At 39.2% G+C, this 18,126-nt stretch overlaps 1 protein-coding gene across 1 annotated transcript in view; it reads right to left on the reverse strand.

The window, feature by feature from the left end:
• Positions 1 to 18,126, reverse strand: part of IQSEC1 (IQ motif and Sec7 domain ArfGEF 1) — a 685,037-nt gene that overhangs the window by 477,988 nt on the left and 188,923 nt on the right. The window contains exon 3 of the mRNA XM_065408003.1: positions 9,772 to 9,801. Within this exon, the coding sequence (XP_065264075.1) occupies positions 9,772 to 9,801 (30 nt within the window). The remainder of the gene's footprint in view (positions 1 to 9,771; positions 9,802 to 18,126) is intronic.

Genomic DNA, 18,126 nt, shown 5'->3' on the forward strand with positions numbered 1-18,126 from the left:
CAGAGACGTACCCAAGAGAGCTTTAATCTAGCTACCTCAAGTATTAGAACGGTGAAACTGTGGCAGCATGGGCTTCAGTGCAGTCTGTATAAGCCTGCCTGGACCCACCCAGGTGGCTAGCCCAGTATGAAGCCCATGCTGCCATGGCTTCATTGCACTATTTCCTGAGCTCACTAGATTAAAACTAGCTCTGGTATGTCTACCCAAATCACACTCTATGACTGCAGTGTAGCCACACACTTTGGGAGGGAAAGTACACATAACTTCTCAAAGTAAAATTTAAGGTAGATAACAGTGCAGCTAGTGAATTCTTTTATAGTCTTGCTTGACAGAAAGACTCACACTGATTGAAGATGACAATTACGTAAGTCTCCTCTTTTGAAATCCCCACACCATACACATTTTTGAGTTCTTTGTCTTTTTGTTGCCTGTCAGAGCTATTGAAGATTCAGCTATGTAATCCAGAGGTAAGAAAAATATCTTTTCATTCTGAGGTGTTCCTTCAGCTATTCTTACAAGCTTTGAAGTATGCAGTGTTGTTGTAGCTGTGTCAGTCCCAGGATATTAGAGAGAAAACGTGGGTGAGGTAATTTATGTTATTGGACCAACTTCTGTTGGTGAGAGAGACAAGTTTTCAAGCCACACAGAGCTTATTTTCAGGTCTGGGAAAGGTATTTCAGAGTGTCACAGTTAAATACTAGATCAAACATAGCTTAGCATATGTAGTTAGCACATATTCTAAAAAAAACAGGAGTACTTGTGGCACCTTAGGCCTGGTCTACACTACCCGCCTGAATCGGCGGGTAGAAATCGACCTCTCGGGGATCGATTTATCGCGTCCCGTCAGGACGCGACAATCGATCCCCGAATCGACGCTCTTACTCCACCAGCGAAGGTGGGAGTAAGAGCCGTCGACGGGAAGCCGCGGAGGTCGATTTTGCCGCCGTCCTCACAGCGAGGTAAGTCGGCTGCGATACGTCGAATTCAGCTATAGCGTAGCTGAATTTGCGTATCTTAAATCGACCCCCCCCTGTAGTGTAGATGTAGCCTCAGAGACTAACAAATTTATTTGAGCATAAGCTTTTGTGGGCTACAGCCCACTTCTTTGGATGCTGTAGTCCACGAAAGCTTATGCTCAAATAAATTTGTTAGTCTCTAAGGTGCCACAAGTACTCTTGTTCTTTTTGCGGATACAGACTAACATGGCTGCTACTCTGAAACCTGTCACATATTCTAAGGAACCATGGTCTTGACATCTTGTATTTATCTGTGACACTTGTAATACCTTGATCGAACAGATAATTTAGCATAGGTAGTTAGCACATGTGACTTGTATTTAGCTGTGATACTTTGAGTACCTTTCCCAAACCTGAGAAAGACTTTGTGGCTTGAAAGCTTGCCTCTCTCACCAACAGAAGGAGGCTGAATAAAAAAATATTACCTCACCCCCTTGTCTCTCTAAGCTTTGAAGTGACAGTTTATACTACTTTTTTCATAGTAAATATTCTGAGCTCTGTCACATTGTATTAAAATGACTCATAAAATAAATTGCATTTTCTACTCAGCTGTATGAAAAAAGGCACAGCTAAATAAAAGGACTGACATATTTCATAGATCCATGTATACATGTTTATTACCTGGGGAAAGTAAATTTTCAAACTATCTATTTTAATGGCTTTAGTTAATTTAAATATCTAGACCATATTTACTGTAATAACACTCTATAAATATTGGAAACAGTGTGGAACCCAATAACCTCAAACCAATATTATTATAATATTGTTACATTTTAACATCACAAGAATGTATTTTAACTGAGTTCAGTTGCCAGAAGTGATCTTTCAAGTTATGGGCAATCTTTATTGACATGGAAGAACACACAGACAAAAAGAACCACCATTGATGTGAAGGGATTAGTCACATGAATCCTACTAAAATGAGTGAGGACTATAGGAGCACAGACTTTCTGACTTATTTATATTTTTGAATTATAATATATGGAGATATACCTATCTCATAGAACTGGAAGGGACCTTGAAAGGTCATTGAGTCCAGCCCCCTGCCTTCACTAGCAGGACCAAGTACTGATTTTTGCCCCAGCTCCCTAAGTGGCCCCCTCAAGGATTGAACTCACAACCCTGGGTTTAGCAGGCCACTGCTCAAACCACTGAGCTATCCCTCCCCCTGTAAAATCAAAGTAAATGTTACTAATGAAACAAAGTCCTGTATTGGCCGGGGCCTGATGACTTTTTAGACCACTCTTTTTTTCCATATGCACCATCATGTGATCAGCTGAGTACACTGTCATATACTTCCTTTAATGTGCCTGTTTGGAGTGTGAAGAGCAGGTGTCTTCAGAGGGACTCTGACCATCAAATTCCTCTATCCAGCTGTGGGATCTTCTGATCATCAAATTCAACAACTCAACAAAAGTGCCCTATTCAGATGTAATAATCTTATGTGATATACCATTCCATGTGCAAAACATAGGGAAGTACTTCAAAACCAAATATCTAAGAAAGACCATCTATCAAGACGAAACTCTTTAGTAGTTATACTGCAGCTCAATACATCCATGTGTAACCCACAAACCTCCTGGGTGTGGTGTTCTGTCCCACCTAGTGGCACCGAGACCACTTAGTGAGAGAGATTAATGATTTGCTCTACAACCTTAGCTAACAGTCAGTTGGTTTTTAGCTCATGCGGTAGAGGCTCATGCACTAAGCTCCAGAGATCCCAGGTTTGATCCCGCCCGATGACCGAGGTCTGTCGGAGTTACACATCCATAGAGACTGGCACAAATGCTCTGATGTCATCTGAATGTAGGGGACCAAAATTAGTTCTGTGGGGATTCTTTGGTTCTTTTTAAAGATGACCCATCTACCTTTTTAAAAAGGGTTTGTTTTCCCAACAAGAATTATGAAAAATGTAGTACCCAGAGGTAAATTCACTTAGGTAAAATACATTGTCTACATTTCAGAATTTCTTGGGGTGGGGTGGGGGAGTCCTACAATAAAGAAAAGAAAGAATTATATTTACTGTAGGCCTAGGATTCTAAATCAAATATGCTCTAAAAATCAATATGACAGCAAACTCACCACATTTTACAAATAGCAATTTAAATAGGTTTCATATTTAACATTCTACACAGTATTGTTCATCAAGTAATTTTATCGATTCAATTATGGGACTAGCAAGTTTTACTTGTTTTAGAAGGTAAACACTCTCTTATTAAAGATGAGAAGTTACCTACAGTAATTTTCCACCTGGAGATAGTTTATTTAATTTTAGGCACAAAATGTGCTGTCAGAGCATTCAAAACATACTGTTAGCAGCAGCGGCACTCATTTCACAAAAGTAATCAAGATCCTTCTGGTAAATAGATAACTTGCAAAGAATGACACCAATACACTCCTTTTTTCATCACTGGTCTGGTGGGAAGTCATGAAGAAATTGCTCAAAGGAGTTTCTTGCTAACATTCAGCAATTAAATAGGTTGCCTAGTTATATACGTTTTGTTTTTGCAGTATTTAACATAGCAGTGTGTTTAGAGCCATGATTGCAGCCAGTGTGTTTGCTCAGTTCCTGCAGTGGCTTTAACTCACCTTTACATATCCTGCATTCCCAGAACAGAAGGCAGCATGACTGGCCCTGAGTGTAAACTAGATCAGACTTGGATTAAGCTCTACATTAAATCTCACCAAATGAGGGTCAATCCATCCTCCTCATCATATCCACTCATTATACTCCACACCCGAACATAGCCACTCTATGAACTTCATACCTGTCATAACTATAAAGGGAAGGGTAACAGCTCTCCTGTGTACAGTACTATAAAATCCCTCCTGGCCAGAGACTCCAAAATCCTTTTACCTGTAAAGGGTTAAGAAGCTCGGGTAACCTGGCTGACACCTGACCCAAAGGACCAATAAGGGGACAAGATACTTTCAAATCTTGGGGGGGGGGAGGGGGAAGGCTTTGGTGTGCTCTTTGTTTTAAGGGGTTGTTCGCTCTTGGGACTGAGAGGGACCAGACATCAATCCAGGTTCTCCCCATCTTTCTAAACAAGTCTCTCATATTTCAAACTTGTAAGTAAAAAGCCAGGCAAGGCGTCTTAGTTTTACTTTGTTTTCTCAACTTGTAAATGTACCTTTTACTAGAGTGTTTATCTTTGTTTGCTGTACTTTGAACCTAAGACAGAGGGGGGTCCTCTGAGCTCTTTAAGTTTGATTACCCTGTAAAGTTATTTTCCATACTGATTTTACAGAGATGATTTTTACCTTTTTCTTTAATTAAAAGCCTTCTTTTTAAGAACCTGATTGATTTTTCCTTGTTTTTAGATCCAAGGAGTTTGGATCTGTATTCACCAGGAGTTGGTGAAAGGAAGGAGGGGGGAAGGGTCAATTTCTCCTTGTTTTAAGATCCAAGGAGTTTGGATCTGTATTCACCAGGGAATTGGTGAAAAGTTTCTCAAAGCTTCCCAGGGAAGGGAATGGTGGCAGCGGACCAGAACTAAGCTGGTAATTAAGCTTAGAAGTCCTCATGCAGGCCCCCACACTTGTACCCTAAAGTTCAAAGTGGGGATACAGCCTTGACACCCTCATATCTCAATGCCTGTTCTTTAACCCATCAACCTTTTACCCCCAATCGGGGATATTGCAGATTATCTATTCCTTATGCCACCTGATTTTAAACCAAACTTTGCACCCTCGATAATCTGTACGTTATTCCCTGATAACCAGAAACTTCTATGCTCAAACTCTGTTCACCTTTTTTTTAACAACATCTTAATAAAATTTTTAAATCTGTTAAACAAGACACTGGCAGCCAATAGCTTTGGTGGATTTAAGTGTCTCATCTAGATTTAGACTGAGCTGGGTTGGAGAATAGTAGTTAAATGCCAGAAGCTTCCAGCATCTTGTTTACAGTACATCTCCACTGGTGGTGGGAATTTTAGAAGAAAATTTAGAGGATCCTTTTTATTTGCCTTCTGGTTTTTTGTTGTTGTTTTTTTTTATGTTGCAGAATTCACATTTTCAAGCTTTTCTCCACAATCATGACAGCTAGACACTTGTTACTTTTAAAGTTGAGATTCTGATGTATTCACATGACTCCAGGAGCTCGGGCCTTAAGAAAAAACACCACCTACCATGAGACTTTGCTCCTCCCACCCTCTATCTGTTCTGTCCTATTTTGACTGTAAGCAGATTGGGACACAGACTAGCTCTCACTAGGTGTTTGTACAACTACTAGCAAAATGGAGTCCCGATCTCAGCTGGACCTCCAGGAATGACCATAATACAAATAATAAACATATTGTAAGTTAGACACAGACTACTGTCTCCTATGTACTCATTTCCTTCCCAAAAAGGAAATAATCTATCGTTTGAGTCCAAATCTTACCAAGCATTTGAATTTCATAACACTGCATTTAAGTCAACTATTCCATTATTATTATTATTTTTATTTGTTAACAAAATGGAGAAAGTTCCTGATACTATTGCAAAAATACAGCCATTTGTAGCTTTGTTGTAACTGTCCAGAATCCTTTCTTAGCCCATTTATACAAAAGGGGAAGGAAAATTCTGTACTGGTAAACAAGAAAAAACCTGCTAGTATTAAATTTTATATGGTAGATTAACAAGACTGGTACTATTGTATTAAACTTGCCTCTGAGCCAACTAAATTAATCCATCCTTCTGTTAATATAAGGAACTAAGAGTCACAGGAGTTAATTAGCCCACACTCCACTATGCCTCAGCTCTGACCTACGTTGAGCACATTTACAGGAGGGAGAGGAGCCCAGCTCCCCTACCACTCGCAATTTCCACGTCCATTTGCTGAGATTGCAAACATAAGAGCTAATTATGGTACTGGTTGCTATAACTTGGACAATATTCCAAAAGGAAGTCAATTAAGACTCCTTCAGCATACATTAGGTCACTAAACAGCAGCGGATGCTAATTCCTTTTGATGACCTAGGGGTAAGCAGCACCATGTCTCATTATCAATCCCATTAGTTATCCAATCCTACAAACATCTTATTTTTTTGCTTTCTTTGCAAAAACAGTGCTCGTGAAATGGTACATTTATTAGTACAAATTGCCATTTTCTTTGTGTACTGTAGCTAGTAAGAGTCTGACATATGTGAATTCCAGCCACTGCCCTCTTTCTTGTTTATTATCTATAAGTGTATCAAACAAACCCTGAATGAAATCCCTTAGTAGTATCTATTATCTGTCCAATAAATATTCACATTGGGAATTTTATTCCTGGATTGCCACCAGACTGCAGCATCTTGCCTCTCTACTCTACTTCATGGATTCTATTGAGAACAATTTGGCAGAAGAAACTGACAAATGCTATGGTCAGCATATTGATCTCTCCAGGATTTTTACATTCACTGATGTATTCATTTGTGTAGAGAAATGATTATTTCTTCTTCTCACAGAACTGAAGTGCTGCTCCCTGAACTGCCTTCATCGCCTCATTTGAGATGATTAAATTGCACCTTGAGCTATGCACTATGAAAGAAGTAATAAAGAAGCAAAACAATACAAGCAACTTGACTACAAGCTCAAGATGTTACCTAGAGAGAAAAGTGGGCCTTTGTGCAAAAAAAAGCAAAGTGAAAGTAGTAAGATTGGAAGGAAAAAAAGCATGAACACAGACAGGCAAAAGGATATAAAGCCATTTTGGATTAAATTCACCCACTCTCTGCAAATCTCAGCATAAGTGGACTGTATAGGGGATAGAATATACCCCATGGGCTGAAATAGCAAATGCTGCCCTTTTGTCACCCCATGTGCCAGGATTTCTGGTCATTAGATTCATATTAGCTCTGGCCTACTCCTAAATACACCCTTTGTACTGGCCGGTTTTAGATTGGTGCAATACGCTCTACTTGGGGCTACATCTTGAAATCACTCTGAAACTGAAGCTAGTGCTAGTGCTGAGAAGAATTTCATGTTGAAAGAACATTACACCTATCCTCTGGGAGGAATTCAAGGTGTTGGTGTTCGCCATTAAAGTACTAAATGGTTTGAGAGCGGTTATCTGAAATAATGCTTCTCTCTGTGCTGTACTGTCACAGCTTCATTCTGTGAAGATGCTCAGTCTAAGACAACTCCTTTGCTATAAGAAGCGGGATGTTGCTGGCAGGGCATTCCCCAACTTTGCAACTCAGTCCCCTACTCCAGTCCACCAAAGCTTGGATTTATTAGTCTTCCAAGAGTGCTACAGATCCCTTCTATTTCCCCAAGCATTAGGGGAAAAGATGTGCTGAGGGCTGAAGAGTTTGGGTTTATTTTATTATCCTCATTATAGTTGCTGGTGAATACTTACTGTCAAGTTCTTTTGGTTTTTGGTTTTTGCACTATATAATTCTAATTTATGGGCTTCATACCCAGAGCATGGGATGGGCCCAGACAAAGTATTTTATAAAAATAAATACGTATTTATTTGAAGGCAGCATGGAGACTAACTGAGCTCCCCACTGTAGAGGAAGCTCTGCTCTATCTGCACCCTCTAGACTGCAGAGGGGCATCATGGGACTCCCATAGTGTAGAAGAACTTCAGCAGGCCCTCTATGGGTGAACCGCACCTTTAGTAAACACATGCTTGAAGGCAGAATAGGCTCTCCATAGTGATTTCATATGAAAATAGCAGATCATCCTTTTCCAATCACCAAATGCAATATGAAAATGGCTGCTAGCAGTTAAGTCAAAGAAGGGCAAATCAACAAAATCAAAATGCCAAAGAAGGAAATCATCATGGGTGGGAATCTGATCTCAGTTACATTACGGTAAGTCTTGAGTAACTCTATTGACTTCAGCGGAGTGATTCTCAACCTATGAGATCAGAATATAACCCAATGTGATTTTAGCTATTTTGGGCTTTTCAATTTAACTTGCTCCCTAAGCAGACCAATATTGCAATGAATAGGAAGAGATTATGGGTAAATGAACTTGCATATTATAAATAATTATTTATCAAAGTGGTCAAACTCCACTGCCTGGCCATTGGACTCAGTGCAATAAGAAATTGTCTTACCAACATATACTGTTGTGTACACAACCTATAATATCTTTGACAACTAAGGGAACCTAAAGCAACTCCAGGCAGGAGTTTAAGTTGCGGGGGCCTTTATACTGCCCCTTCCCAGCATAATAAATAAATAAACAGGCAAAATTCTGTGTTCCCTTTTCAGTTTTCACTCAGTCCTTATTTCAGGCAAATTTAAAATGGGACAAATTCAGTAGATAGCACATTTATAGCATGTGTTTTCAAATGCTTTACCGACAGTAACTATCTATTCCTTCTTTTATGAGTAATCTGAATATACCATACTAAGAATAGTTTCTTCTTCAACTCTAGAAATGTGAGGCCATGCTAATTACTAATTTAAGGGAGTTGTGTATCTGCGTATGTCTCCTTCACTACAATCCTAACTACTAGCCAATTATTCTAATTCTCCTATTGTATGCACGGAACATGCTTTCCGCTTCTCCCACACTCTACTCCACATGCAGGTCAGTTCCACATTGATTTGATATTTATTGGAAAGTGTCCTAATTAAGCAATCAGCTGAAAGGCACGGAGAGCTGGTGCGTGATTCTGAGCAGAGTTTTCACTCATGTTTTAGAAAATCCCTTGGTGTCTGATACACAAATATGAAACTGATTAATCTGCAAGTCAGTGAGTTTTTGCAGATACTGCAGACCGGAGCAGCCTAGAGTTGATTTTTGGGTGGTGGTGATTTTCTGGTGGGAATAGCGTACAATGCCAGCAGTTGGGGAAACATGGTAACCATGAAAATATCAAACTGCAGAAGTTAGGCAGAGATTTTGTGGCTGCCATTCTGGATCTAGCAATCATGGATCCAAGCCTGCATTCCTTGTGCATCAAGACATTTGTTTTAGCTAAAAAGAGTATGAATGCAAGTGAAATGCAGAAACAGGCTCCAAGTGTGCAGTTTTTAAAGTTCTGACTGATTTTAAATGCCCATTAAGAGTTCCACAGTTCACAGCTATGACAAAGAAGATAAATATATTTTCAGCGTGTGAGGCAAATCCAAGACAATAACTATAAAATATGTTACATACATTAAAGGTCTGATGCCCTAACCATCAACATCTTCCAAGGGCATCAGGATCTCCATGAAATCAAACTAGTTTAAAGAAAATCTAAGAAGTTTCTCTCCTTTGTTACATAAAAGAAACAGGATTGTACAAAGACAACCAAACATGAGAGCAGAGGGACATTTTGTACTGACATGGAATTTGACAGCTGTTACGCCCTAGAACTAAGAGTTGGTGCACTCCTTTGCTAGAGTAATGGCCAACATGCAACACAGTAAGAAGAAACACTAGAAACGACAATGAAATTATGTTCCCTGGCTGTCCCAGTCTTTGGTTTTGCTACGGTACAGAAAATCCTCTCACACACAAATCTGAACTAAACCTTCTTGCAGTCTGTTGCGGCTAGACAACAAGGCCAGCAAACATTGTGCTTGTCTATTTGTTGATCCTAATTGAAACACGATGACTGTAGCATGGTTTTTTATTTTTGTGTAAAATAGGACCAATTTAAAAAAAAAAATTGTAAAACATTCTCTCTTTTGTTTTGTGCTTTTAAATCAAGCCTCTTTTAATGCAAAACACAGTTTACTTGCAGCATTCAGCCAGAAATCAAAGCACATTGTTTCATTAAAATAACCAGCTCTGTAGGGACTGTGTGACAGAAGGAAGAAATGACAATGTAAACACGTACCTGACGCTTCTTGAGCTTTCACCTTCGGACCTGCAAAGTAACAAAAAGTAGTATTTAGAACACCATCACTTCAGCTCTTTGCATTCATAAAATAAACAGACCCTCATTTACGTTTTGCAAACGCCAGAAATACTTACTCATTTTTAACGCTTTCTCTCTTTAAGTTTCATTTTATATCTCCAGTGCTTTTATACTTTCGCTACCAATTAGCAATTTAAAAAAATGGTTCTACTTAAAGTAACAAGAAATCAGGAGAAATTAAAAAGAAGATAACAGTTAACAAGTCAATAATGAGGACACTTAAATGTAAGCTGTCTTGAACTTTCATAAAGACCTTTTGTAAATATGCACTATCAAAGATTTATGTTCCACATTTGTAAATTAAAAATGTCAGCCCCTTACATCCCATACTAGCAGCAGATTAGCTTTTACATTCTTTAGTCTTTCTTCAGTCTTCAGTATTAAAATGTCATGGACAAATACATTTAGGAATCTAATCCCCAGACTTCTCAAATATTGCTCTGCTTCCAAAGAGCTATGGATTGCAAATACCATCAACCTAAAATATGATTTTTTGAAAATGTGTATGTTTCTTAAATTGTGAGAAAGTGAAGGAAAATATGCTCTACTGCAGTTATTTAAGGGCTACCATCATATTTTCTCTTCCAAATGGAGAGTAATTTTATGAATCCACAATGATGCAAAACCTACTTTTTCCTCTCATGTTTGCTATTTTTAAATATGGAGATTGAATAGGATATCATTCAAACTGACAAACTTCCCTTCCCTGAAGAAAAATAGAAACTGGATACAGTTTTAATATTTCATGAATGAGTGCAGAATCCAGAGCAGAATATTTAAAATCATTTGTCTGATTCTGTCAAAAAATGCATCTGGTCTTAGCACTACAGAAAACCTAAAATATTTGCCTCTGTATCCTTGTGAGGTAAGGATGACAAACTTACATTTCGATTAATTAATCTATAGTAGGGCTGTCAAGTGATTTAAAAAAATTGCGATAAATTGCGCAATAAAAATTAATTACAATTAATCGCACTGTTAAACAATAATAGAATACTATTTATTTAAATATTTTTGGATGTTTTCCACATTTTCAAATATATTGATTTCAATTATAATCACAGTATAAAAAGTGTACAGTGCTCCCTTTATATTTATTTTTGATTACAAATATTTACACGGTAAAAAACAAAAGAAATTGTATTTTTCAATTCACCTACTACAAGTACTGTAGTGCAATCTCTTTATCGTGAAAGTTGAACTTACAAATGTAGAATTATGTACAAAAAATAACTTCATTCAAAAATAAAACAATGTAAAACTTTAGAGCCTACAAGCCAATTGCTCAGACAAAAAAGTTTGTTTACATTTGCACGAGATAATGCTGCCCGCTTCTTGTTCACAAAGTAACCTGAAAGTGAGAACAGGCGTTCACATGGCACCGTTGTAGCCAGAGTCGCAAGATATTTACATGCCAGGTGTGCTAAATATTCATATGTCCCTTCATGCTTCAACCACCATTCCAGAAGACGTGTCCATACTGATGATGGGTTCTGCTCAATAACAATCCAAAGCAGTGCAGACCGACGCATGTTCATTTTCATCATCTGAGTTAGATGCCACCAGCAGAAGGTTGATTTTCTTTTTTGGTGGTTCGGATTCTGTAGTTTCTGCATCGGAGTGTGGCTCTTTTAAGACTTCTGAAGGCATGCTCCACACCTCATCCCTCTCAGAGTCTGCAAGGCACTTCAGATTCTTAAACCTTGGGTCGAGTGCTGTAGCTATCTTTAGAAATCTCACATTGGTACTTCTTTGTGTTTTGTCAAATCTGCAGGAAAAGTGTTCTTAGAAAAGAACAACATGTGTGGAGTCATCATCCAAGACTATATATAGAATATATGGCAGAATGGGGGTAAAATAGAGCCGGAGATATACAATTCTCCCCTAAGGAGTTCAGTCACAAATTTAATTAACACTTTTTTTTTTTAACAAGCATCATCAACATGGAAGCATGTCCTCTGGAATGGTGGCTGAAACATGAAGGGGCATACGAATGTTTAGCATATCTGTCATGTAGATACCTTGCAATGCCGGCTACAAAAGTCCCATGCGAATGCCTGTTCTCACTTTCTGGTGACATTGTAAATAAGAAGAGGGCAGCATTATCTCCTGTAAATGTAAACAAACTTGTTTGTCTTAGTGATTGGCTGAACTAGAAGTAGGACTGAGTGGACTTGTATGCTCTAAAGTTTTGCATTGTTTTGTTTTTGAGAGCAGTTATGTAACAAAAAAAATCTACATTTGTAAGTTGCACTTTCACGATAAAGAGATTGCACTACTGTACTTGTATGAGGTGAATTGAAAAATACTGTTTCTTTTGTTTTTTTACAGTGCAAATATTTGTAATCAAAATAATTATATAAAGTGATCAGTGTACAATTTGTATTCTGTGTTGTAATTGAAATCAATGTATTTGAAAATGTAGAAAGCCATCCCAAAATATTTAATAAATTTCAATTGGTATTCTATTGTTTAACAGTGTGATTAAAACAGTGATTAATCACAATTAATTTTTTTAATCGCAATTAATTATTTTAGTTAATCGCATGAGTTAACTGTGATTAACTGACAGCCCTAATCTGAAGCTGATTTTTTTTTCTGTATCCAAAAAGGAGGAACAAAAATCATATGTCACATCCTTTGTAAGAACCCAAATAAAATGCATGAAAGGAAACTATGACAGCTGTAACCAACTTCTACAGCTTAATTGTTTTGGAATCTTTATTTAGGACTTTCAATTACCTATAGTAAGAGCTGTGCTGTTGATTGCACAAATGAACTATCATTGTGCCATCTTCCCATGAGCATATTAATGCAGTTCTGCACAAAAAGGAGATGTTAACTAGAGAATACAGAATGAATTTTGGTTACTGCAAGTAAACATAACAATGCCATCACTGAATTCTAGATCAAAGTCCCATCCGAAGTAGATATAACTATAATTGTGACATTGTGCCCCATCTCAAAAAAGATATATTGGAATTGGAAAAGGTTCAGAAAAGGGCAACAAAAATGATTAGGGGTATGGAACAGCTGCCATATGAGCAGAGATTAATAAGATTTGGACTTTTCAGCTTGGAAAAGAGATGTCTAAGGGTGGGATATGATAGAGGTCTATAAAATCATGCCTGGTGTGGAGAAAGTAAATAAGGAAGTGTTATTTACTCCTTCTCATAACACAAAAACTAGGGGTCACCAAATGAAATTAATAGGCAGCAGTCTTAAAAACAAACAAAAAAAAGTATTTTTTCACACAACACACAGTCAACCTGTAGAACTCCTTGCCAGAGGATGTTATGAAGGCCAAGACTATAACAGGGTTCAAAAAAGAACTAGATAGATTCATGGAAGATAGGTCCATCAATGGCTATGATGGACAGTGATGGTGTCCCTAGGCTCTGTTTGCCAGAAGCTGGGAATGGGCGACAGGGATCACTTGATGATTACCTGTTCTGTTCATTCCCTCTGGGGTACCTGGCATTGGCCACTGTCAGAAGACAGTATACTGGGCTATATGGACCTTTCATCTGACCCAGAATGGCCATTCTTATGAATAATGAATTATTGAGGAGTACATATTCTAATTATTACATGATTATAGGCAGAGCTGGCAGTGGAGCCTATAGTCCAGTTTATATGACACATTCCATGATAAGACCCTGTTTTCAGTTGTTTATAAGTTTTACCAAACATTAACTGTTCAAACTGAAATTTTCCATGTTCAGTTTCTGCTTGAGGCTAAATTGCTTTTGGAAAGTTTCAGCTAATATGGTTCAGTTGTTTCTGAAAACAAAATTAGTCGAAGTAACCAGTTTTCCCCTATGTTAAAAAAATTCTTACAACCATTTAGTTGAGAAGCTCTAGTGTTAGAACAAGGGCTTTACATTTGGAAGGAGGATTGCTGTGCTGTCAGGGATATCCCTTGTGCCATCCCTGTGAGAATACGCCCAAATTTGGCCAAGTTATGAGGCTTTCAAATCTCAGTTGGCACACTTTCAGTAGAGACTTTTTAGACTTTAGCAGCTAAATTTTCTGAAGAGCTGCCCTGTGCATTCTTCAGGCTGGGGCTACAGGAGAGGCAGAGGGAAAGGGGACAGGAGCTGGGGTGTTCAGGGCAGGGCCGGCTCCAGGCACCAGCTTGCCAGGCAGGTGCTTGGGGTGGCCACTCTGTAGAGGGGTGGCACGTCCAGCTATTCGGCAGCAATTTGGCGGACGGTCCCTCACTCCCGCTCGGAGCGAAGGACCTCCCGCCGAATTGCCGCCGCAGACCGCGATCGCGGCTTCTTCTTTTTTTGCCGCTTGGGGCAGCAAAAACCCTGGAGCCGGCCCTGGTTCAGGGGGTGGAGAGCCACAAAAAGGCAAGAGGCAGGGAAAGGGAGGAGGAGAGAGGGTGGGATCAGAGTGGGGGCACAGGCAGGGCTGGCTCCAGCTTTTTTGCCGCCCCAAGCGGCGAAGGGGGGGGGGGGGGAAGGCCGCGATCAGCAGCACTTTGGCAGCTGCTCTACTGCGCCGCTTCATTCTTCATTCAATTCGGCGGCCGGTCTTTCCCTCCGAGAGGGGCTGAGGGACCTGCCGCCAAGTTGCCGCCGAAGACCCAGACGTGACGCCCCCTTCCAAGGGCCGCCCCAAGCACCAGCTTGTTGCGCTGATGCCTGGAGCCAGCCCTGGGCACAGGGGCAGAAGGGTCTGTAGCAAGTAGAGCACACTCCCCTCCAGAATCTGGAATTGAATCCAGGAGTCCTGCATTTCTACATTTCTCTGCTGTCAGCAAATAGTTGTGAAACCCACTTGTAAACAGTGCATCTCATCCTTATCTAGAGGCTGGTCCACACAGAAGAGAACAGCCTTCTACTGCTACTAGTTATGCTATTAGCTCAAGGGTTAGAGGTCTGTGCTATTGATCAAAAGGTCAAAACTCTGATGATGATCCAGGTTTGGGAATGGGAAGGGTAAGGAACGGGTTGTCAATATGGTTAAAAAAAATCAGAATTTCTGGTTCCGTTTTCTTTTTAAACACACTTGGGAAATTGCACCCAAAAAACTTATGTTAAAGGAATGTTAAGGTTGCAAAGTCAAGAATTGATGTTAGGAAATTCCAGACTTAAGGTTGCCTATGCAACTTTACAGGGAAGGATGTTGGTTATCAAAAACTAATACATATTATGACACAAAATATTTCATGCCTCCTGTAAGCATGTGTCCTTTTGGATGAAAAGAGGAATGGACTGTATCTAAAACCTGGTTAGAAAAAGCCATAATCTCCAAGGAGAATACGAAACATTATGCTAGAGGTGAGGGAAAGCTTTGGCTGAGAAAAAGCCAAGAGATTTTTACCACATTGGGAAATAAGTAGCTTTCAAGATTCTGTAACTAAAGTTTAGCACCTTATTGTCAGGATCTTTTTGTAGATATTGTCAGGTATTGAAGGTCTTTTTTCCTTCTGTTTTCTCTATTATAACTTCCAATAAATGTCACTTTGGTTTTATCTGAGCTGAACCAGATCTAGATGCTCTTTTTTGGACAGGCAGTGGCTGGGACTTTGAAGAACATTATTGCTCTCTTCTTACAGTCTCTTGGCACAAAAGGGATTTGCCAGAAAATGCACACTGGTCACTGAGAGGGCGGTGGCTAGAGATCTGAATACAGACCACTGAGTGACATCCAGATATGGAATAGCTGTAAAAAGAGCAAAGATAGCTGAGTGTATTGACAGGCAGCGTCACAAACATTTCAATGCAAAATGACAGAAATTAATGCTCTGGAGAATACTGCTGCCTTAAGCAAAGTAAGAAATGCTGCTGCCAGAAAGAAAAATGTAGTAAAATCCAAACCATGTAATATAATTAAACTATTCCAGAGAGATGTAAATAACACACAAAACTTGTAAACGGGTACAATTACCTTCCTGGAAAGTTTGGATAAAATTTCATTGCAATCATCTCCTTTATGTTTAGTGGTATCTTTCAGCACTAAAAGGTGGTAGTTTACTGTAGTATTTGGTGTCAGTCACAAGCATAACATCATCTCCTATAAAAGGCATCAGTGAAGAACAATCCTGACCTTTGTAAATGCCTGAGTTCTAAAGTGCCAGTGATATTATATAGTCTTAGTTACGGTATATAAGTTAATCCTACTGTATACAAAGATAATTTTTTTTTCACAGAAGGAACATGAAGGGTGGAACAACCCTACATATCTACAAATCAAAGGCAGTCAGTTAAATAAATACTGAATTGGCCCTTGCCATAGATCAGTTCACATTAATGAAGATGGTATCTGACTTAGCATATATTTATTTGTAACTGAAATGTACAGTAAATGTTTCGAGTACAAATGAAAACACATAGTGAAGGCTTTAGAATGATTGCACAAAGTAAATTCTCTCCTAAAGGGTCTTCTGTATATACTTAAAAAGAGAATGGAAAGATTGATCCCTGAGAACTACCCCCAGCCCGCAAGTGAGTGGCTACCAAAGCCATTTCTGTGCCAGGCCCATTTGAACCCTGAGATGTTAGCACTGCACTCAGTGCTATATGTGGAAGGTCATTGCCACTTTTTTGATTGGACATAGGGCAACAATTTTCAAGGTTATTGGCATCCAGTGTAGGCTTTTTGAGAATTGGCTGGACTATCCAGAGAGTCAGAGACATGAGTAAGTGTACTGCACTGCAGGGGGCAGGTGTGGGGATGCACACTACCATACCTCTCTCTGTCTTAAAGAAACCTATGGCTGACTGTGCTCAGTTCCAGTGTAATTAACCTGACACCTGTGATCCAGGTTGGAGAATCCAAATGCCTATAATTCCACTGTGCATTAGTGAGCTTGCAAAGTAGGCAGGTGGAGCTAAAAGATCTGTTTTGGAGAGAGAGGCTATATCCTAGTGATACTTATCACCAACAACGCGCACCTTAACACTTAACCCTAATCTGACAAATCCCTTTCACACACCCCCAACATAACTCCTTAAAACATACAGATTCCCAGCTGCCAAGATCTTTTTAGGAAAAAAAGAAATATTTTAGCACTTCAAAAGGTATCAGTACAAGCCTACATTTTCAAACACAACTAGTGATTTTCAAAAGGCAGATGCTCCACTGATCTGACAAGTAGCCCCCTCAGAGTGTCTCTGAGGTTGGACACCCAAAAACTGAGTCATCCTAAAATCACTATTGAAAATGTAGACCACACTCTATGCCTTCAAAGCCAGGTTTTCTTAGTTACCATGAGATGCTTACCATGAATGATAGACTGAAATGTTCTCTCTCTCTCTCTCTCTCTGTATATATACACAATGAATTTCTAGATGTGATCTATAAGTGATGAAGTTGAAGTGTAAAGATCTGTGTAGTGTATAAAAGGTTAAGTTAGTTTAAAAAAATGTGCTTTTTGTAGGTCATGTAAAGTGTAGGTCTGTTCACAGTGGTGGGAAGGCTTTGAAAGAATATGGCTGAGTTGGAAAAATTGGACCTGAAAGTAACTGATAAGATAGAACAGGGGTAGGCAACCTGTGGCACATGTGCCAAAGGCAGCACGCGAGCTGATTTTCCGTGGCACTCACACTGCCCGGGTCCTGGCCCCCGGTCCGGGGGGCTCTGCATTTTAATTTAATTTTAAATGAAGCTTCTTAAACATTTTAAAAACCTTATTTACTTTACATACAACAATAGTTTAGTTATATATTATAGACTTATAGAAAGAGACCTTCTAAAAATTTTAAAATGTATTACTGACACGTGAAACCTTAAATTAGAGTGAATAAATGAAGACTCGGCACACCACTTCTGAGGTTGCCGATCCTTGAGGTAGAAGGAAGAAGAGGCCCCAGTTATGAGGGATAGTAAATAAGAAAGGAATGTGCGTGTTGGACCAGTAATTAACCCAAACCAGCCAAAATCTGGTTTCAGCTAAATTAGCATCAGGCAATAACATCACTTGTTAATTAAAGGGTATAAAAGGGTAAACTCTTGGAAGGTTTATTGCTAATACCTGCCTGACAAAGTTGGAGCCGACCAATATGTGTCTAGCACCTCTGTGTTTAATCCATTTGTGAGTATCTTGATCAAATGCTTATAAACGTTTTGTTACTGTTTGGATGAGGAATTATGGTTAAATTAGCATCATGATAATACCCTGCATAAATAATAATTCCACGAGTGATACCTGATGGCTGACTAGGGATAGAAAATGAATGCTGTACTCTGCACCTCACTGGAAGGCCTGGAATATTAGATCTCCAGTAGGATAAAGAAACTGTTTCTACCTATGCCAGGTTG

Source organism: Emys orbicularis, chromosome 7 (assembly GCF_028017835.1).
Source record: "Emys orbicularis isolate rEmyOrb1 chromosome 7, rEmyOrb1.hap1, whole genome shotgun sequence".
NCBI lineage: Eukaryota > Metazoa > Chordata > Testudines > Emydidae > Emys > Emys orbicularis.